This window comes from Astyanax mexicanus, chromosome 12 (assembly GCF_023375975.1).
Source record: "Astyanax mexicanus isolate ESR-SI-001 chromosome 12, AstMex3_surface, whole genome shotgun sequence".
NCBI lineage: Eukaryota > Metazoa > Chordata > Actinopteri > Characiformes > Acestrorhamphidae > Astyanax > Astyanax mexicanus.
In genome coordinates this window covers 19,209,299-19,227,376 of record NC_064419.1, presented here as the reverse complement: position 1 = coordinate 19,227,376, position 18,078 = coordinate 19,209,299, and the positions used below count along the sequence as shown (strand labels likewise).

The 18,078-nt window shown below is 34.8% G+C and overlaps 1 protein-coding gene across 1 annotated transcript; it reads left to right on the top strand.

Moving 5' to 3' along the window:
- The first annotated feature begins 1,299 nt into the window (after nt 1-1,299).
- On the top strand, nt 1,300-7,815 carry LOC103039684 (guanylate cyclase soluble subunit beta-2-like). Its single transcript, XM_022670698.2, has 4 exons — nt 1,300-1,441; nt 3,305-3,396; nt 3,840-3,980; nt 5,664-7,815. The coding sequence occupies exons 1-4, from the start codon at nt 1,375-1,377 to the stop codon at nt 5,889-5,891; spliced, it is 528 nt and encodes a 175-aa protein (XP_022526419.2). The 5' UTR covers nt 1,300-1,374; the 3' UTR covers nt 5,892-7,815.
- The last annotated feature ends 10,263 nt before the right edge of the window (nt 7,816-18,078 follow it).

Here is an 18,078-nt window from a genome sequence, read left to right as displayed (position 1 = left end):
TTGCCAATAAAAAGGTGATAATTTGATATGATAGCAAACATAAATACAAAGGAATGTCTATAAAATAATAAAAAATTAAAATTCAAAGCCTAAAAATTGTATTATTTTCTAGGGGTGGCATTATGGCTCTAAAATAATATCACGCTATTTTATGGTATTTTCGCAATAACGATACTCTTGGCGATATGACAACACAATAAAAAAAAAACTATTTTAAAAATACACTATACACTGCAAGAAAATAAAAAATATATTATTACATGCAATATAATACTGCACACCCCTAAGTGAGATACTAAAAAAATACAAGAATTGTATTAGATTTGTAACAGAAGTCAATGATCCAGAATGTCATGATACTAATAATAATGCACTCTAAATAGCTCCATATATCCAGGATTAAAGTAAAATGATGATACTGGACAGATATAATCTGTCTCTAGTAGATATATAATGGGAAATGGGATGGGTGATATGGCGCAATATTTTAGGGTATAATATTTAATATTTAAAAATGTTAATGATATTATCGTGTACGATACGATATGGCACACCCCTATTATTTACAATGTCTCTAATCAGCACTGCATGCAAACTTAGGGCTGTAACCGACAACTTGCGCAAGGTGTGTCACAAAGTTCATTCCTATCTTACAATCTTACGACGAGACATGCAAAGTGCTGCGCTGTTAAGATAGGAACACACTTATTGGATTATTTCACTTTATGCCCAAAACACACCCATGATTAATTAAGAGAATTAGGACACACCTTTTGCACATTACAAGGCGTGCAAAACATATTTTTTTGTACCCTTGCGATACCAAAGACACACTGACATGCCCTAAATCACTCAGCGTGATACGCAATTGGCCGGTGCACTGAATAATCGCTAAAATAGTGCCCATAGTATTCATTGAAAGACATAAATATTTTATTTACAAATTTATATTATATTTAATGTACAATGTAAAAATAAATCATAAAAATAAAGAAAACACATTGAGTGGTGTATCCAAACTTTTGATTATTTTTTCTATTAAGAAAAAAAATGTGTAAAAAATGTGGACCAGCCCAAAATAAAAAAAATAGCATACAGTGCGGTTATATTTATGTACGTTAAAATTATGAACATTAAGTCCAATTAGGTTTTGTCAAGGAGATTACATACGCATAAATAACACAACACATGTTGTGTAATAAGTACATAAATGTAATTTTTATTGTATACTGTTTACTAACATATCTAATATAAATGTTACATTTGCACATGTGAAATTCTTGTGCAGCACTGTTTAGTGTATTTTCAATTAATTTTGGTTTCATTTCTGTTCCACCCACAGGACCATGTGTAGCTGGTATCGTAGGCTACAAGATGCCCAGGTATTGCCTGTTTGGAGATACAGTCAACACAGCCTCCAGGATGGAGTCAACCAGTCTGCGTACGTCTATCAGACATCACGCCATTCTCACACTCTACAAACTAGACACTCAATTATTTACGAGATTTAAACCATGAACTATACGTGGAGATCTTATGTTGCATCAGAACCCATCAGTGTAGCTTCTGCTCAGCTTATGTCTGTTTTCTGTCTCAGATGCTCTGATGTTCATGAATATTTTCAGTTACTACATCACCATAGAGACCGATAGCCGTTTGAGTCACGCCTGCAGTGTTCTTCTTTCAGCTTTAGTGTAACATCAGAGCATCTCTCCCCCCCTCTCTGCTAATCATGTGATAAAACCATCATTATTCATCATATTCTTGATATAAAACAGGATAGATTTGAAAGCACTGCATGTTTGCATCAGAAGTTTCTGTTCAGCAGAAATATCCCACGGATTTTAAGTTTAACCTTTTAGAAATAAACAGTTATTGCTGTTGTTTAGCAAAACTGTTTAAACAAAAAGGCAAAGTTAGTCAATTATAATTGCAATATAATAATAATAATGACAATTTTGCTGTTATGCTAAAACTTTGTATTTTATATTCAGTTGTTCACTTTTTATATAATTTCAATCTGGCATTGATTGTCTTGATTGTGTCAACATTATGTGATCAGATAAAGAGAAGAATTGAAAATTGAAAAATTAGCTTCTTTCTCCTGAAAAGTAAATATTTTCTCTCAATGAATACAAATTAAATAAACATGCAGAAAATACACTTTAAACTTGGCTTTGGCATGTATTATGACTTACAATGGTTAATATTTTATATTGTAAAGTTTAAGAAATTCTATGTAGAATTCTATGTCAAAATCTGTCTTTCAGTGTTTTTTTATATTGTATGCAGATTACACACTGATGACATACAGTACCATTATTTAAAGATTCTGCATTGTAGATTCCAAACTATGAAGAAAAACATGGAATTATTTAGTAAACAAAACAATATTATACAAACCAGATTATCTTTTATATTTTAGATTCTTCAAAGTAGGCACCTCTTGCTTAGATTACAGATTTGCACATCTTGATTAATTACATTAACTCTTGACAAGTTGTGTTTCGAAGAGGTAGAGTTTATATACAGTCAATAGTCATATATGAGTAATGTTCTAAGCCATATTATTTCAAGAACTACATTGAAATTACATTTAAATGCAATCAGAAAGGCTATGTTCACATTAACAGGCTCAGATCTGATTTGTTTATGGCTGTGTGAACATTTTTTTTTTTGCTCCACTCCAGCAAAAGATGCTCCACATATGAGCAGCTAACGCATCCATTTCTCTTTATAAAGCTTTGAGTCATCTCTCGAATATGACGTTTTTTATTGTTGGTGAAAAAGGCGACATTTATACACGTATCAATGTGAGCATGTAAGGCGTTTCAGGGATTTGTTTACATTACACACAGATACAGGTCACTTACATTTGTCAATGTGAACCAACAAGATCCAAATCCAATCTAAGCAAAAAAAATCTGATTTAAGCAATGTGGAATGTAATTTTAAAGTAGCCAAAGACCATTAAAATCGATATGTTGAAACTGGCTCTCATCAGAACCGCCTCAGGAAAGGAAGACCAAGAAACCTCTGTTGCACAGGATAAGTTAATCAGAGTTTCCAGAGTTAACAAGAAATGTCTTCTTCTTATGGGTTCCTTTATAGTCAGGATGATTTTCGTATTAATTTGCAATGTAGGAAAAACAAAATAAAAACACTGTGTGTGTCCAAACCTTTGACTGGTACTTGTGGCATAAATCTTTTTGAATGATATATCTTACAAATATGATCTATATGACTATGTTATGTTAGTACCAAATCTGATCACGTGCCTTAAAAGGTTATTTGTTTTTTACAGCTCAGAAGATCCACGTGAGCTCAGCAACACACCTGGCTCTGATGAGAGACAACGCATATGAGCTTCATCTTAGAGGAGAGATTGAAGTGAAGGTGAGAGTCTGCAATATTTAATACCCTTTTTTCTGATGAGATGTCAACAGAATAAATTAAAAAATAAAGTTACTTATTTACTTAATTTTATTACATTTTATATGGTGCTGAATTTAACCATGGAGTAGCAGTCTTTATTGAAACATAGAGCCATTTTATTTACTATACAAAACCACCAGAGAACCCAAAAGTATGTATCTTCCAAGACTCTATATGTAATTATACACTGTTTTATATGTATAAGTACATTCTTAAAATGACAGCATCTTCAGAAAGTGGCACTTAAGGCACTGATTGTTGTAACATGGTTACTACATTTCATATTACTGGTTTAACATTTTTTTAGTTGATACCTTATTATACAAACACCTTATATAATATAGTCTTTTTTCAAACAAAAAAAATGACTGCTTATTAATTACTAGTTAATTCTTGCATTAAAGGGAAAGGGGAAAATGAACACATATTGGCTGATCGGTAACAAAAACTACAGCGTTCAGAACGACAGTTTGGTGTGTCACTGGAATCCCAACCTGGCCAGAAAGAAGAAGACCCCGACAGGAAGCAACGTCTCTGTGGACAACGTGAGTATTTACAGTATGATGACATACTGTATGTATTGTGAGCAGAATCTGTCACTAAGTTAGATGACAAGGATAAAGAAAATGTTGGCAAAATGGGTAACAACATATAGTATATTTTTATCAGGAAATGATAAAAGTGATTTTGAAACCAACATGTGAAAAAGTATGTGCCCCCTACAGATTTCTATTGTTTTTGCTGTTTTCTCATACTAATATTTTACTGATTATCAAACAGACTTTAATATCAGACAAAGAGAACCTAAGTAAATATAAAAAGCACTTTTAAATGATCATTTAATTTATTAAAGGAAAAAAATTCTAAACCAATCTAGCCCTGTGTGAAAAAGTATTTGCCTAATAACTTGTTTTACCATGTGCTATTTTGTTTTGGTCAGCAGTTAAATGTTGTTCTTATGTGACCTCCTGGATGAGTTGTTCATGCCCTTTTGGAATAATTTTGGTCAGCCGGCCACTCCTGGGAAGGTTCACCAATGTTCATTTTTTTCTGTATTTGTGAATAATAGCTCTCACTGTGATTTGCTGGAGTCCCAAAGCCTTAGAAATTACTTTGACATCTGTCAGTCTGGAAAATGTTACAATGACCTTGTTTTCCCATCTGTTTTTGAATTTCTTCAGATCGCGGCATAATGTGTTGCTTTTTGAGATCTTTTAGATGCTTCATGTTTTCAGACAGGTTCTGTTTAAATGATTTTTTGATTCTACAGGTCTTACTGGCAGTAATCAGGCCTGGTTGTGGTTAGTAGTGAAATTAAACTCAGCTTTCCAAACAGTGTGATTAATCATAGTTAATTTATGAGGCATACACTTTTTCATAAAGGGCTAGATTGGTTTGGAAAGTTTTAAATGAAATTATTATTTACTCAGGCTGTATTTGTCTGATATTATATAGTTGATATTATTGTAGTTTGTTTGATAATCTGAAAAATGTAAGTATGCACAAATGCCAAACAAAATAAATCTGTAGGGGGGGGGGGGGGGGGATACATTTTCACGCCACTGTATATATACTGTATGACCACATGTTGTGGACACCCCTAATAATGAATGCGTTCCACTACAAAGATGTACAAATATAAGCTCACAGCTAGTCTAATTCCTCACTGATTCTTGAGAATTTGTATAAAACATGTCCCACACAGAAACTGCTAATTCTGTTGGTAATTAATTATAATACAGCTGTTATAATATATATACAGCTGTTAAGCAACAAACCATTGACTTGAGTGGTATGAATATTATGTGTAGCCATTCTGCTGTTCGGCTTTTCTAAAGTGAAAACTCTTTAGACAATCGACATTTTTTTGTAGACAAACAGCTAAAGTTTCCTCAGTCAGCAGCAGACTGAAGCTGCTGGGGGTACAGGGTAAACTGTGGAACTGGAATCCAAATCAGTGATGCGTTTCTTGTTAATGTTACGGCGGGTTTATTGTCCAACCACAGGGTAAGGGTCTATTATCCTTTGGGCCGAGGTTTGGGGTCCAAGTCGAGGTCCGGGGGTACCTCCCTGAAATTAATTTTAGCAACTTGGGATGTCTGGTTTTATAGTTATGAGAATGAGAAACTGTAACATGCTTTTACTAATGCTTGTGCTATCGTGCTATCATGCAAATAGGTTATACACACTGTATTTGTTTTTATTTGTGTTTTGTGTGGATTTTTCAGTCCAGCATTACAGTGCAGAGTGTGAGTGAGAGTGCTACGCCGGTTTCTCAGGCTGAGGCTCCTCTTAAGGTGGAGGGCTCTGAGGTCACTATCTGTGTGTCGGCACAGGTGGAGAACTGTGCGGGCAGCTACGGGACACTGGGCTCCATGATGGGGGGCGAGGAGAACCCCTCCAGCCCACAGGTCCAGAGAGAGACTTCTCTACCGGGGCTGGTGCCGCACTGCTGAGCAAGAGTGTGAGTGACACAGACATAATGGAGAATTCTCTGAGAGGTTAGAGCAGTGTTTCTTAATCCTGGTCCTCGAGACATCCTGCTTTGAACACTGTAGAAGAATCGATGCTTTAACTTTAACCCCTCTGCAACTAATTAAGACTTAAAGTACCTATTAATGAGCTGTATATTTGAATCAGGGGTGGGTTTCCCGAATGATTCGTAATGCTAAGAACTTCAATAACTTAAATTTAAGATTGATGGTTAATTAAAGAGTGTTTCCCAAACCCATGCGTAACTAAAGTACTACATTAACTCGCTTGCAGATTAACGAGTAACCCGACCCAGTCGTTATTCAAAAATAACTACTTTAAAGGGAATTCTGCTTGCAGTTCAGCACCTTAAACACCAGGGACAATTTTGAGGGAGAAAAAAAAATATTTTTGTGGTTGAATTATTTTAAAATATAATTATATTATATTATAATATAATGTCAACTTTGTCTGTAGCTTGTAGCGTAACTGGACATATTGGAATTGACCAATCAAACCCACAAATAAATCATTAAAATGTATATTACAATAATATTTAATAATCAGGTGCTTCTAACCAACATTGTTGCTGTTCATACAAACATATAAGTACCAGTCAAAAGTTTAGACACGTCTCATTCAATGTTTTCTTTATTTTTTATTTAATTTATTTTCTACTTTGAAGATTAATATTAAAACCACAAAAACTATTAATTGACGAATATGTATAATGTTGTTGATTACGTTTTTAGGGCGTAATCATTAATAAATACTGCATATATGTTTGTTGTTCGATTGAGCGCGCTGTTTCGGGGGAAGAAGTCAACTAAGACGTTCTTTAAACTTTTTTCGCTTTGCGAAGCTGTTTGGGAAACACTCGCAGAACTGGCTCATTCTATACTCGTCATTCGTTAGTTTGTTCGTTATTCGCTAAGATTGATCATTTTTGGGAAACCCACCCCTGGCGTTCAAAAAAAGAATCAAATATTGATGTTTTGCTCCCTAATTTTAAACTGCATTGTTGACCAAAATCAGATGCAGGTGTAAAAATGTAAGAAGAACTTTTGACTAAACCTAAGTTATCACAAAAATCCTCTGTAATTATTTTTAAGCTGGCATGACATAAAGAGATTTTGTGTAAAACCATAGTTTAGTTTTAGCCACTTTGCTTTGCTTTTTAAGCTTATCATTTATTTAAGTTCATTATTAAGTTAATAATTTATAACTATATTGTCTCTCTATTGGATTGTTGCTATGACTTCACAATCCTGTGATGTTCATTTTTTTAATGTCCGTTCTGTTCCTTATCTCTTACAAAGATTAACGTCTTTCATTTCTAACAAAGAAACAAATTAAATTTACCAAAACCAATCTTTCTCGCAGTTATACTTTCCAGAGTCTCTTTTCTGTGTAATTCTGGTGTACCTGACCCTTCACCTTTCCAATCATCACAATCTTACATCAGCCCCACCTTTAAAGAACTCTAAGTGAATGATCATTATGAACAGAAGTGGAATGTAATTTGATGGAGAAATCTGAGTGTTCACAGCAATGACGACTGGAGAAAGGGAGCTCTGTGTTCGGAGGCTGTGAAAGACACAGGCACGCGTCCTGAAGGAGCCATTGTATTTCCATCAAATGAAGGCTGGAGATAATTGCTCGGCTGAAGCACACTCCACTTAGGACGCAATTCAGACCGGGCACACTCCCGGACATCTGAGCCAAGCCAGGAGCGTCCACATGTGGTGGGGGGTGGACGGGTTTTGTTAACCAGTCCACAAGAATACGAGATATATGTTAATCATTTTCTACCAGCTAATACCAACTCAATACTGAACACCATAAATGTTTTAATATCACTGTACTATTTGTGGAAAAATTATTGCTAATAAAATTAGCTTAACTGGATAAATAATGGTCTCCAATTTGCATAAGAATTAGATATGTGGTCACAATTATTTTTAATGGCTTTACTGTGTTAGATCCACTTCACAAATATATAAAAAAGCAATAGTAAGACTTTATGTTCATATTGTTGCTGTCCAATAAAACAATTATCTCCAAAACAGCAACTTTACAGTAGAGATAAAACATTCCTAAGTTTCAATAGAAGAAAATCAACAAAAATGGAGATGCTTGTTTTCCATTGGACAGCGACAACACAGTATATACAGCTCTGGAAGAAATTAAGAGACCACTTCAGTTTCTGAATCAGTTTCTCTGATTTAAAATGAACATTGTTTTTTTTTCTATGAACTACGGACAACATTTCTTTGTCATTTCTAAATGACAAAAATGGTCATTTAGAGCATTATTTGCTTTAGAGCATTATTATTAGTGCCACAAAAGAACTAAACTTACTCACTAAAGAGCTCATGACAAAGATGTGATGGGAAATAGGACGGATATTGTAACATTAGTAAAGTTTTGTAAAAGATATTAAAAAGTGATCAGAAAAAAATATTTTTCCTGTACTTCCCACTTTTTCCCATTAGATTTCCCTTGTATTTTTGCCATCACATATTTTAGACAAGCCCCGGTTGCCCAGTGTTCAGTAACAACTACAGACCCAATACATTATTGTCTAGGAGACAGGGGCCTTTTAAAGCACGGTCCCAGCGTGCTTTACTTCTTCATGGTGACTGCTCAAAATGACCAAAAAAAATAAAAAATTGCAAAACCACAACCCTAAAACATCTATGTCACTACAAACTAACATCACAATACCTCAGAAAAATCCTCCATACACAATTCCTTAATAATTAATCAAATTGAAAAAATCAAGCGCTCCCCAAATCATCATGGGAAAGCTTTATGTCACAGTATTACATGACACACACTAAGAAAAATAAGTACAGATTTGTACTTAAAAGAGTACAAAGCTTGTCGCTGGGGCTGTACCTTATATTGAGGTACAAATAAGTACCTTTCAGTGAAAGTTCTTTTTTGTACCCATGTTTTTTGTGCCAGTAAAGATTATAAACATTATAAACATTATCATCGTCAATATGACTCAAAAACTTGATGATCCAAAATTGTCTGGCTTTCAAATAAAAAATGTGCAATTAAAATATATATTGTTTATTAATACAGTGATACAGAATACTGAATGTACCTTTTGTATGGTTAAATGGTACAATTACGTATTTCTGTCAGAGGGAACAGACCCTGTTAAGACCAATATTTTACCTTTGAGTGTACTCTTGAGTACAAAAAAGTACTCATATCGTACCTTTGTTTTTTAGAGTTTATTATAGTAATAACTAATGTGTTTTATATCCTTAATTATAGTATTTAGCATTAAACAGAATCAAAATCACATGCTGGATCTGATGGTGCCATCTCCACCTATTAATTTGTTTAACAATCAATAATGTTGTTTGTATTTTTGCTTTGCTCTAGCTCAACGCTAGCTCTGTCTGTCCAACATAGATTTTGTGATTTGAAACATAAGCAAGGTTAAGCTCTGCATCCAGGGTAGTAGGGCGAAGAAAAAGAGTTGAAGATTTTGGCTATTTTATCTATTGGCTATTTTCAATTTGCATAAATATGCATATTTATAAGCTGTGTGATCTTCAATGAAAGTGAAAGAGGTGATTCTGTGTCATTTTAGTGCATTTATAATTATAATAATATCACAAATATATATACATATACATATAATTCAACATTATTGATCATCATTGTGTTAACCTATAACTTCCAGGATATTTTCATTATATGGAAAACAAATGGCAAAATATATTTTTAATTGAAAGAATTATAAAAACATAAAATACATTTATGATTGTGGCTCCTTCGTTAGAAAACCATTAAATTAAAAATGTAATTAAATAAAAAACTTAAAGTGTAATGCTGTCTATGTGGTATGTCAGCCATTTTGAAGTGCTGTTTGACATATTTGCAGTACATTCTGTTCTCTATATAATTCACTCAAACACCCATAATGCATCACAAAATGTAGTGTACAGATAATGTAGACTATAGAATGTCCAGTATATACCATAATGCAATGCAGTGGGGTTAGACATCCTTAAGAGTGGCACAAAGATGGTTTGTTGTTTGGTCGTTCCCTAGTCAGTTCACTATATAGAAAATGCCTAACTCACTTTAACTCAAATGAGTTACTGCCTAACTCAAGTTTTTAAGGAAACACCAAATATTTATTCAAATTTCTAAATATTAAAATAAATAAATATATATTAAAACAGTGTTTAAGTGGATAGTTTATCATACAGTTGAGCAGCAGAACCAACCAGACAAACAATCTTAAAAATACATATATATATATATATATATATATATATATATATATATATATATATATATATATATAATATTAATTGAAAAGACAGGAAATGGTTAATATTTTAACAGCCACAAATTGTAGAGCATTTGTAGAGCTAGCTTAATGGACTTATGCAGCTAAATGCAGACTAAAATACTCAGTAAACCTTCATAATAAGACTAAACAATAAGAAATATTTATAGCCTATAGCTTTATTAATAAAAATTACATTACATTATATTACCATATTTTTCATACTATAATCCGGTGCATCTTATGTATGAATTCTACCAGTCAGGTTGTAAGGAGTGCTAAAGCCACTCTGCTAAAGTAACGTTACAGCTTTATATAGAACTTTTAGTAAAGTTTCTCCAACACTGAGGCTAAGTTAGCATTAGCATATGCCACTAACCTCAGCACTAGCCCTTTCACCGCTCACAGGTGAGTATATCGAACTGTAGTCTGAGCGTTTGCAGTGTTAAAACAAGCTACAGGCGACGAACTGCTAGCTAATAGCGCCCTGGGTTACTGAAACACTCAGGGTTCCTCAGGCATTAATTAGCGCTAACTGTGGCTGGCTAACCGTTTGCTAACTGTGGCTATAGCGCTCACTCTGTATAAATAAATGGAAATGTTTTACTTACCAGTTTTCAGGATAGAAATCTGTGCCGCTGTTGTGCCGTATCCGACTCCCTGCTGAATCCGACTCCGCTTCGCAAACAGAATCGGCACAACACCGCCCGCTGTACAACTCCGCTGTACAACAGCGCTTATAAATAAATTAAACACGAAAATGAGGGTGTTCTATCAGTAATTTCAGTTCGTTTTAGTTAGTTTTATAAACACACAATACAGTTTGAGATAGTTCTGTTTTTTCCTTTTAACTACCGTTTTTATTATTAACACAAATGTTTTTTCACTTTCAGTTTTCGCTATTTCGTTTGCTTTCATGAACAATAATAGTTGTTTACTTAGCAACATTGTGATTATCACACTAGAGCTTTATATAAAATAAAAATATAATTAAAAAACAGATGTCCTACATCCTGGACTATTTTCTGGAGCTCGACCCGACCCGGCACGAGGAATGAGGTGGGAAATCTCGGCCCGAATCTCGGGACTGCTTTAATTTGGGGAAATATAGGCAACATCTGGCAACCTCCCAGGACAAAATGAGTGAAAGAACGAGTAATTAAAAAAGGGCACATGATAAAAACAGATTGAATTTTCTGTTGGTCTTTGGTAGTCTGTTTTCAGACTACAGCAGTTTCACAACCACACTGTAAAAAGGTTTATTGTATTTTTTACAGTAAGTTAATGGCAAAAAGATGACAATAAAGGATTGAAAATACAGCATACAGTCATCATGCAGATAAAGGATGTCATGGACCAATAGGAAAGCTGTAACTTTTTAGTAGGTCTTAGCTGTTCAGTTTAGGTAACATTTTCTCAAAATATGGGTGAACTCTACTCAAACAAAATTGGTTTTAAATTGTTGCTTCAAATGTATTGTTACTATTGGGTAACATTTAGGTAGCTTCTGCATGTGGTAGATTTTATGTTTTTTTGCCTGGTGTTTAGTCTCACAACAAAGCAGTAAATTCCTGGGAAATATCTTATATATAACTTTATATTGTATAATATAAAATTATATAATTTAATTGTAAAATTACAGCAATTGGTATCAGTGCATAGTTGCAGTAGAATACAGTCTGTTCCATCTTCCTACACTAGAGGTCAGTGTTGGTTAATATTTGCGTAGTTTTGCAATGGACACCTGCACAGTGAAACTGACTGGCTTTCCTACATTTTCATTTAAGTTTTGCTGATCAAACTGAGCAATCAGAATGTAAAGTGAAACTCAGTGAGGAGGAGAGGGCTTAGAGTTGGTTTAGAGAGGGCTTGAAAGTAACCAGTAGGCCACTGGGTTTCTTATCCAGTTGACTTTTCACACTAAGAGACTCTAGAGCCGCTGAGAGGCAGTTTCCACAAGTACCTGGAGCACTGTATATAGATTGGATTGGGCGAAGTGCTTGAACTTGTAATTGAGAGAGTATAATGCCACAGACACACACACACACACAACCAAAATGGATGAGCAAAAAATATGCATGTGATCCTAATAAGTGAAAAGCTAATAAACATTCTAGTGCACATTTTGTTTTTAGTCAGATTTCTATTATTATTAGCTATATATAACTGCCACTGTATTTTATAATTATTAATGTTATTAATAGTAACTGGTATCAAACAGTGTTGTTATCAGTAAAAATGGCATGATAGCCTAATGTATTAAAGCCATTCCACCAATTTGGTGCCATTTCTGTCCCCAGAAAACTAAATGCATAAATGTGCACATAAAATAACTTTATAATACATTTTATTATTAAGCATAGTGTCTTGTACATTGACCTAATTGCAAAAATCAAGAGATGTAATTTATTTGACTCCAAATTCAATATTTGCATAAAATATTTTTTCATAACAAATCCATAATATTTAAGTTAAAATATACATTTTAGTTTGTCCCTGGGTTTCACTCAGTCCTGTTACCATACCACAACCCCATCTGAAACATCTGGAACATTCTACAAGTCACATCTACAACAGGAAGTGACATCAGCTGGTTTTTCTCAAAATTATGTTCCCTCATTTTTATTTCTGTATATTTGATCTTTGACTGAGGAGTTCAATTTCAATGCTCTGTCCTGTTATATCCTTAATTATTCGATCTTTTTTGTTTATTTTTAAAATGCAAATTTTGAGAAAATCCCTAGAATGTGCTCAGTGTTCTCATGCTATTAGCACAGCTGCTATTTAGCCATTTTTCATGTTTTTGCTAATTCTATGCAAAAAAAAACATTCCTGTTAGTTTTATTCCTGTTACTCAAAACACAAAAAGTGCCACTAACAGGAATGAGTTCCAGTAACAGGAATAAGTGTCATTAATGCAGTCATCCATTTCTTTAAAATAAAGATATTTTTTAGAGAAAATCAAAGGAATTATTCTTAATTTTAAACATGCCTTTTAAAAGTCACAAAGTAAGCAGTGATCAGTACCTTCCTAAAAATGTGCTTCAAGAAAACAAAAAAAGAATGAGAGGACCATGCACACCCAAAGGTCATTGATGTGATTCGTGGATGTCCCACCTCAAAAATTACAGGACTTAAAGGACCTGCAGTTAACGTCTTGATACCAGACACCACTGAACACCTTTAGGGGTCTAAAGGGGTCTCAAGAAGTCTATACCCCAACAGGTCAGATCTGTTTGGGTGGCACATGAGTACCAACCACAATATTAGCAGCAGGTGCTTTAAATATCACTGCTATGAAAAAAAAAAAGTATGGCATGGCATGATATATTTTCATACTAAAAATAAATCCGTAGTAAAATTCAAAAGGGTAATTGAAGGAAAGCCCTTTCACTGTGCGAGTCTCCCCATCAGAGGTGTCATATTTCTATTGTAACATTCACTGACGTCAGAGGCAACACCATTAACCCTTATTATATAACTCAACAATTAACCTCTGCATCACATCTCATTGACTAAGGGCCCTGCAAGTCAAACTGGCAAGCGTCTCTCTCTTTCTCTCTCTCTCTCTCTCTCTGTCTCCCTCCCTCTCTCTGCACGTCAGCAACACTCACTTGTCCAGAGGTGTGGAAGCTGGCAGCTTCATTATTGGAAATGACTCTGCGCACATTCCAAAAGATAATGCGGCTGTCACGGGGCAGATGCCAAACCTCGTGGCCACAAGAGCTTAGAAAGAGACCTGATGCCATTCCAGACTGATACACTCTTCAGAAAATACATGGAATGTGAGACACTTCATCCACCTACCCCATCATCACTCATCCCATCAATAGAATGTACTTTTACATGACTAATTTCATAAAAAAACATTTAGAACCCTATTTTAGCAATCTCCTGTATAAGTGAGCATGATTTAGGGCATCTCAGATAGTAGTCTTTGCTTTCGAAACGACGGGAAAAGTAAACCTTTCGTGGCTCAAAATGCTCAAAAGGCATGTAATCTTAATTAATTCTCTTAATTAATCATGGGTGTAACATGTAATAAACCAATCAGCGTGTCTCTTGCTATTCTCTTTAAAAGCCAGGTGTGCTCTGACTTTGGTGGGTTGCTATTTCAGGGGTGCAGCTACTTGGATGTATCCAACATTTTTTAGCAGAGGAGACTGACTTCTGTTAATGTTTATTGTTGATGTAAAAGTTTGCATAGGTGCCAGCATACACTATGGGTTTGTGCACTGCTGTGTGTAAATGTGTGCATACCAAGTGGGAGTGTTGAGCACACGCCTGTGTTGACAATTCCCTGCCAAGATAGCAATTAACGTACAACTGTTGACATCTGCCTAGGTTGCATTCAGTCGGTGCATCTGTGTTTTCCATTGCCAAGATAGCAATACGCCAGAAATTTACCTGAACACACATCACTTCCAGACCACCACACCAATCAGCGTAGATATCTTTACAAGAACCATTGCTATTTAAATGATGCAGGCAAACGGCCTAAACATAGACAAATGGCAGGGTGTAAGATAGCAATGAACATTGTTATGGGCCTTGCATATAGTGTAAGATATGACCCTTAGTATTAAAAATAGCTCCAACTTAGTCACATGATTTGGTATAAAAAGAGCATTTTAGGCAAAATCTCTCAGAAGCAAAATGGCAGAGGGTCACCAATCTGTAAAAAACTGTATCTAAAAATTATATAACAATTTTAGAAATTTGTAATGATATCCCACCATCTAAAGTACATTACATCATCAAAAGGTCTAGAGAATGTGGGGGGGGGGGAAACATGTGAAAGGAACATGGATTTCCTTTCTAATAATTTTGTTGTACCACACAAGAGTTATTGGAGAAATATAAACTTATACCATACACAACTTACTGTCCACACACCATTACATGAAAAAATCACACAAACTGTGCCCGGTTATACAAAATTGATGCTGGCATTTGCAGTTACATAACATTTAAATCAAATAAAGGTTCTTTAGATGTTTAAACTGTTATTCATACTAATGCCAAGACCAATCATTGTACACACATAAGTACACATTGGATTGACCAATTACTTCTTAGGAAAAATGAAAAAAAAAAAAAAATTGGGTTATTCCCAGTCCTGGCACCAAGGTAAAAATGTTCTGTGCAGCCTGAGGATTTGAGGATTCAAACAACAGAATCACTTGCTATCTTCAGTCATCAGCTAAAGACTGCAGTACAGCTGACAGAAAGACTTCAATAACTTTGATAACCATTTTGTACAATTGTGGTGAATGAAAAAGCATATTAAAGCATGCACAAACCCATCTGTCTTTAAGTCAGATGGCCTTCAACTGCAGAAAACCATGTTGGGTTTCATCTCTGTTAGCCAAGGTAATGTTCCTTAATGTCTTCTCAAACACCAGATCAGAATTTAATAGATTAGGTAGAACATCAAAATGGAAATGCACCTAAATAAATCTGCAGAAACTGCATGACAACCACCCACCATGGCTTTTCCCCCAGCTGTTTTTGATGATCTCTAAATTGAATGCTCCCTGAGGTCTCTTTATATATTTCCCTTTGGATTGCATTGACTCTATTGAACAGGTCGGGTTAAGGTATGTTCACAGGTCACTGCAATAAATTGGGCAACCTTTCTCCATTGGTATAAGGCAGCATCACCATGGTGACACGACAGATGATGGCGCTGTATGAAAATCCTGTCCAAATAACCCCTCAGATGGAAAACAATCTGTTCCCCCTGCAGCAAATGCCATTTTCAGCTCTTTATGCAGCTGCACAGCCTTTCTTCATTTAGAGTTGGGGTGAATTTTCTATCAACTTTATTTAAATTTCTAAGAATACTGCAGAGAGCGATCAAATGCACAGCACTGTAGTTTCATCAGTTGGAAACCAAAATGTTGCTTAAATGTAAACTGGCAACGTAATAAGTGTCATTGCCTAAATTCTCTGTACCGCTGTATTCTTCATCATACTCAAAAACTACTTTCTAATCGTTCTATTATTAAAGGTACTATTAATAGAACGGTGTTCTATTAATGCGACTAACAATAAATTAATAAATGTTTTATTAAACAAAAGGAAATAAATAAACATATGAAAGCAAACAAAGACAATTAGCATATTATTTTAATTATTGGCCAAAGCTTTCTGGGTTTTTTATACCTTATTATTGCTATTTTGTTATATGAAGCAATTTTACTTTAAGGACCAACACCACTAAGGGACACATTGTTCTGGACAAGCTGAGAGATACAGAGGAAGCATGTGGACTGACACAGTAGAATAATATTACAGGATTTTCCTGAAATATGATTCTGGTTTCCAGCTGTTCCCAGCCAGCTACACCAAAGTTACAAACTGCAGTTAGCAGCATGATGAGGCCGGAGTGACAGAGACTCAACACCACAATGAATTCACAGCTGTTCTTTCAAGGTAAAATGCTTCATTATTTTGCTTGAAAAAATGTAAGACAGATGTCAAGCTGGCTTTCCTCCTGTTTTATGGTAAGTAATAACTGATTAGCTGCTTACTTGTCCTGTGTTGTTGCACTTGCTTGATATTTTGCTGTGTTATGCTTATTTTTATAGAGTTTTAGCTGCTAGCTCATTCATTTAAGGGGCGTCTCTATTGGTTCTGCTATATTTTGCTTGTCAATAAACGCAAATGTGCAGCTGTGCTTAAAGCGTGATTATATTTTTGCCAGTAGTGTAAATGTGAATTATATTCCATAAATATAAGGGGAGCCCAGTAGCAAAAAATAAAACTTGCGTAGTGCATCTTTAAGGAATTCCAATCCTTTTTTTTGGTGTTTTCTGGTGCTGACTTACACTAATAATTAAAAAAAAAAAAGTAAGAAATAAGCCAAATAGCTTGTAGAGCAGCAGCATCCATCTTGGAGCCATCTTGAATTTTGTTAACATATTTGTTTGAGTAGATTAAGGGCATCAAACTTGCGTCTTGGCTGTTTGCTTTTATTTGTTGTAACGGGAACGATTTTATTAGATTTATTAGATTTTTTTAGAAGCTCTTGCTCTTAAACACCATAGAACTGCTGGTCGGTCCAGACTTGAACTTACTTTTTTTTTAGGTTTGTACTGTTCTTCAGATACTGTGGATTAATGAATCATAAACCATTAGGCAGATACAATAAAGTACATAATGAAAATGTAGGGGATTATAAATATATAGTGTAATATATCAGTGGTATTAATACATTTCAATAGTCTCTATAAATAAACCTCTCCATGTATTAACCATTTCTACCTTTTGGAAGAAATTTAAAGTATTACCATGTACTTTACTATTGTTCAAAGTCAAAAGTAACGCATGTCTTAGTTTCTTTTTTAAGTAAAACATTAGTTAAATAAATGAGACTATTGGATTTTGCCCCATATGGATATTCATTGGAAAGGCTTAAATAATCTTTGGATTAAAACAAAGTAGAAGAAATAAAAATGTAATTAAGAACAACAGATCCCAACCAAACATAGAAATCAACACTCTATCCCAGAACTTATTCTACAATACATTTGCCCATTTCATCTACAGTATGTGTTTCAACCATCCTTCATGTGTGGCCGCCCAGTACAAGGGGTCCTCCACATTCCACCCCAAAAATGGCAGTACCATGGGGCAGGGAGCGGCAGTGGCCCTGGCACAAGGGACCAAACACAAAAGGCAAATATGCAGATCACTCCCTGTGACTCTCGTTCATGTTTATTCTATTCAGTGGAGCTTTGTGCCTGAATGGCACAGTCAGTGCTTTTGGGCATTTGGCGAGATTTCAAAGGAGTGCAGTCATGGCTTATACATGAATCTAACAATGAACTACCATTAATTAGGGA

Coding starts and splice junctions, on each gene's coding strand:
- LOC103039684 (XM_022670698.2), top strand. CDS start 1,375: ATGCCCAGGTATTGCCTGTTTGGAGATACAGTCAACACAGCCTCCAGG. Junction 3,397..3,839: donor GAGGAGAGATTGAAGTGAAG/GTGAGAGTCTGC, acceptor CTTGCATTAAAG/GGAAAGGGGAAAATGAACAC. Junction 3,981..5,663: donor GCAACGTCTCTGTGGACAAC/GTGAGTATTTAC, acceptor TGGATTTTTCAG/TCCAGCATTACAGTGCAGAG.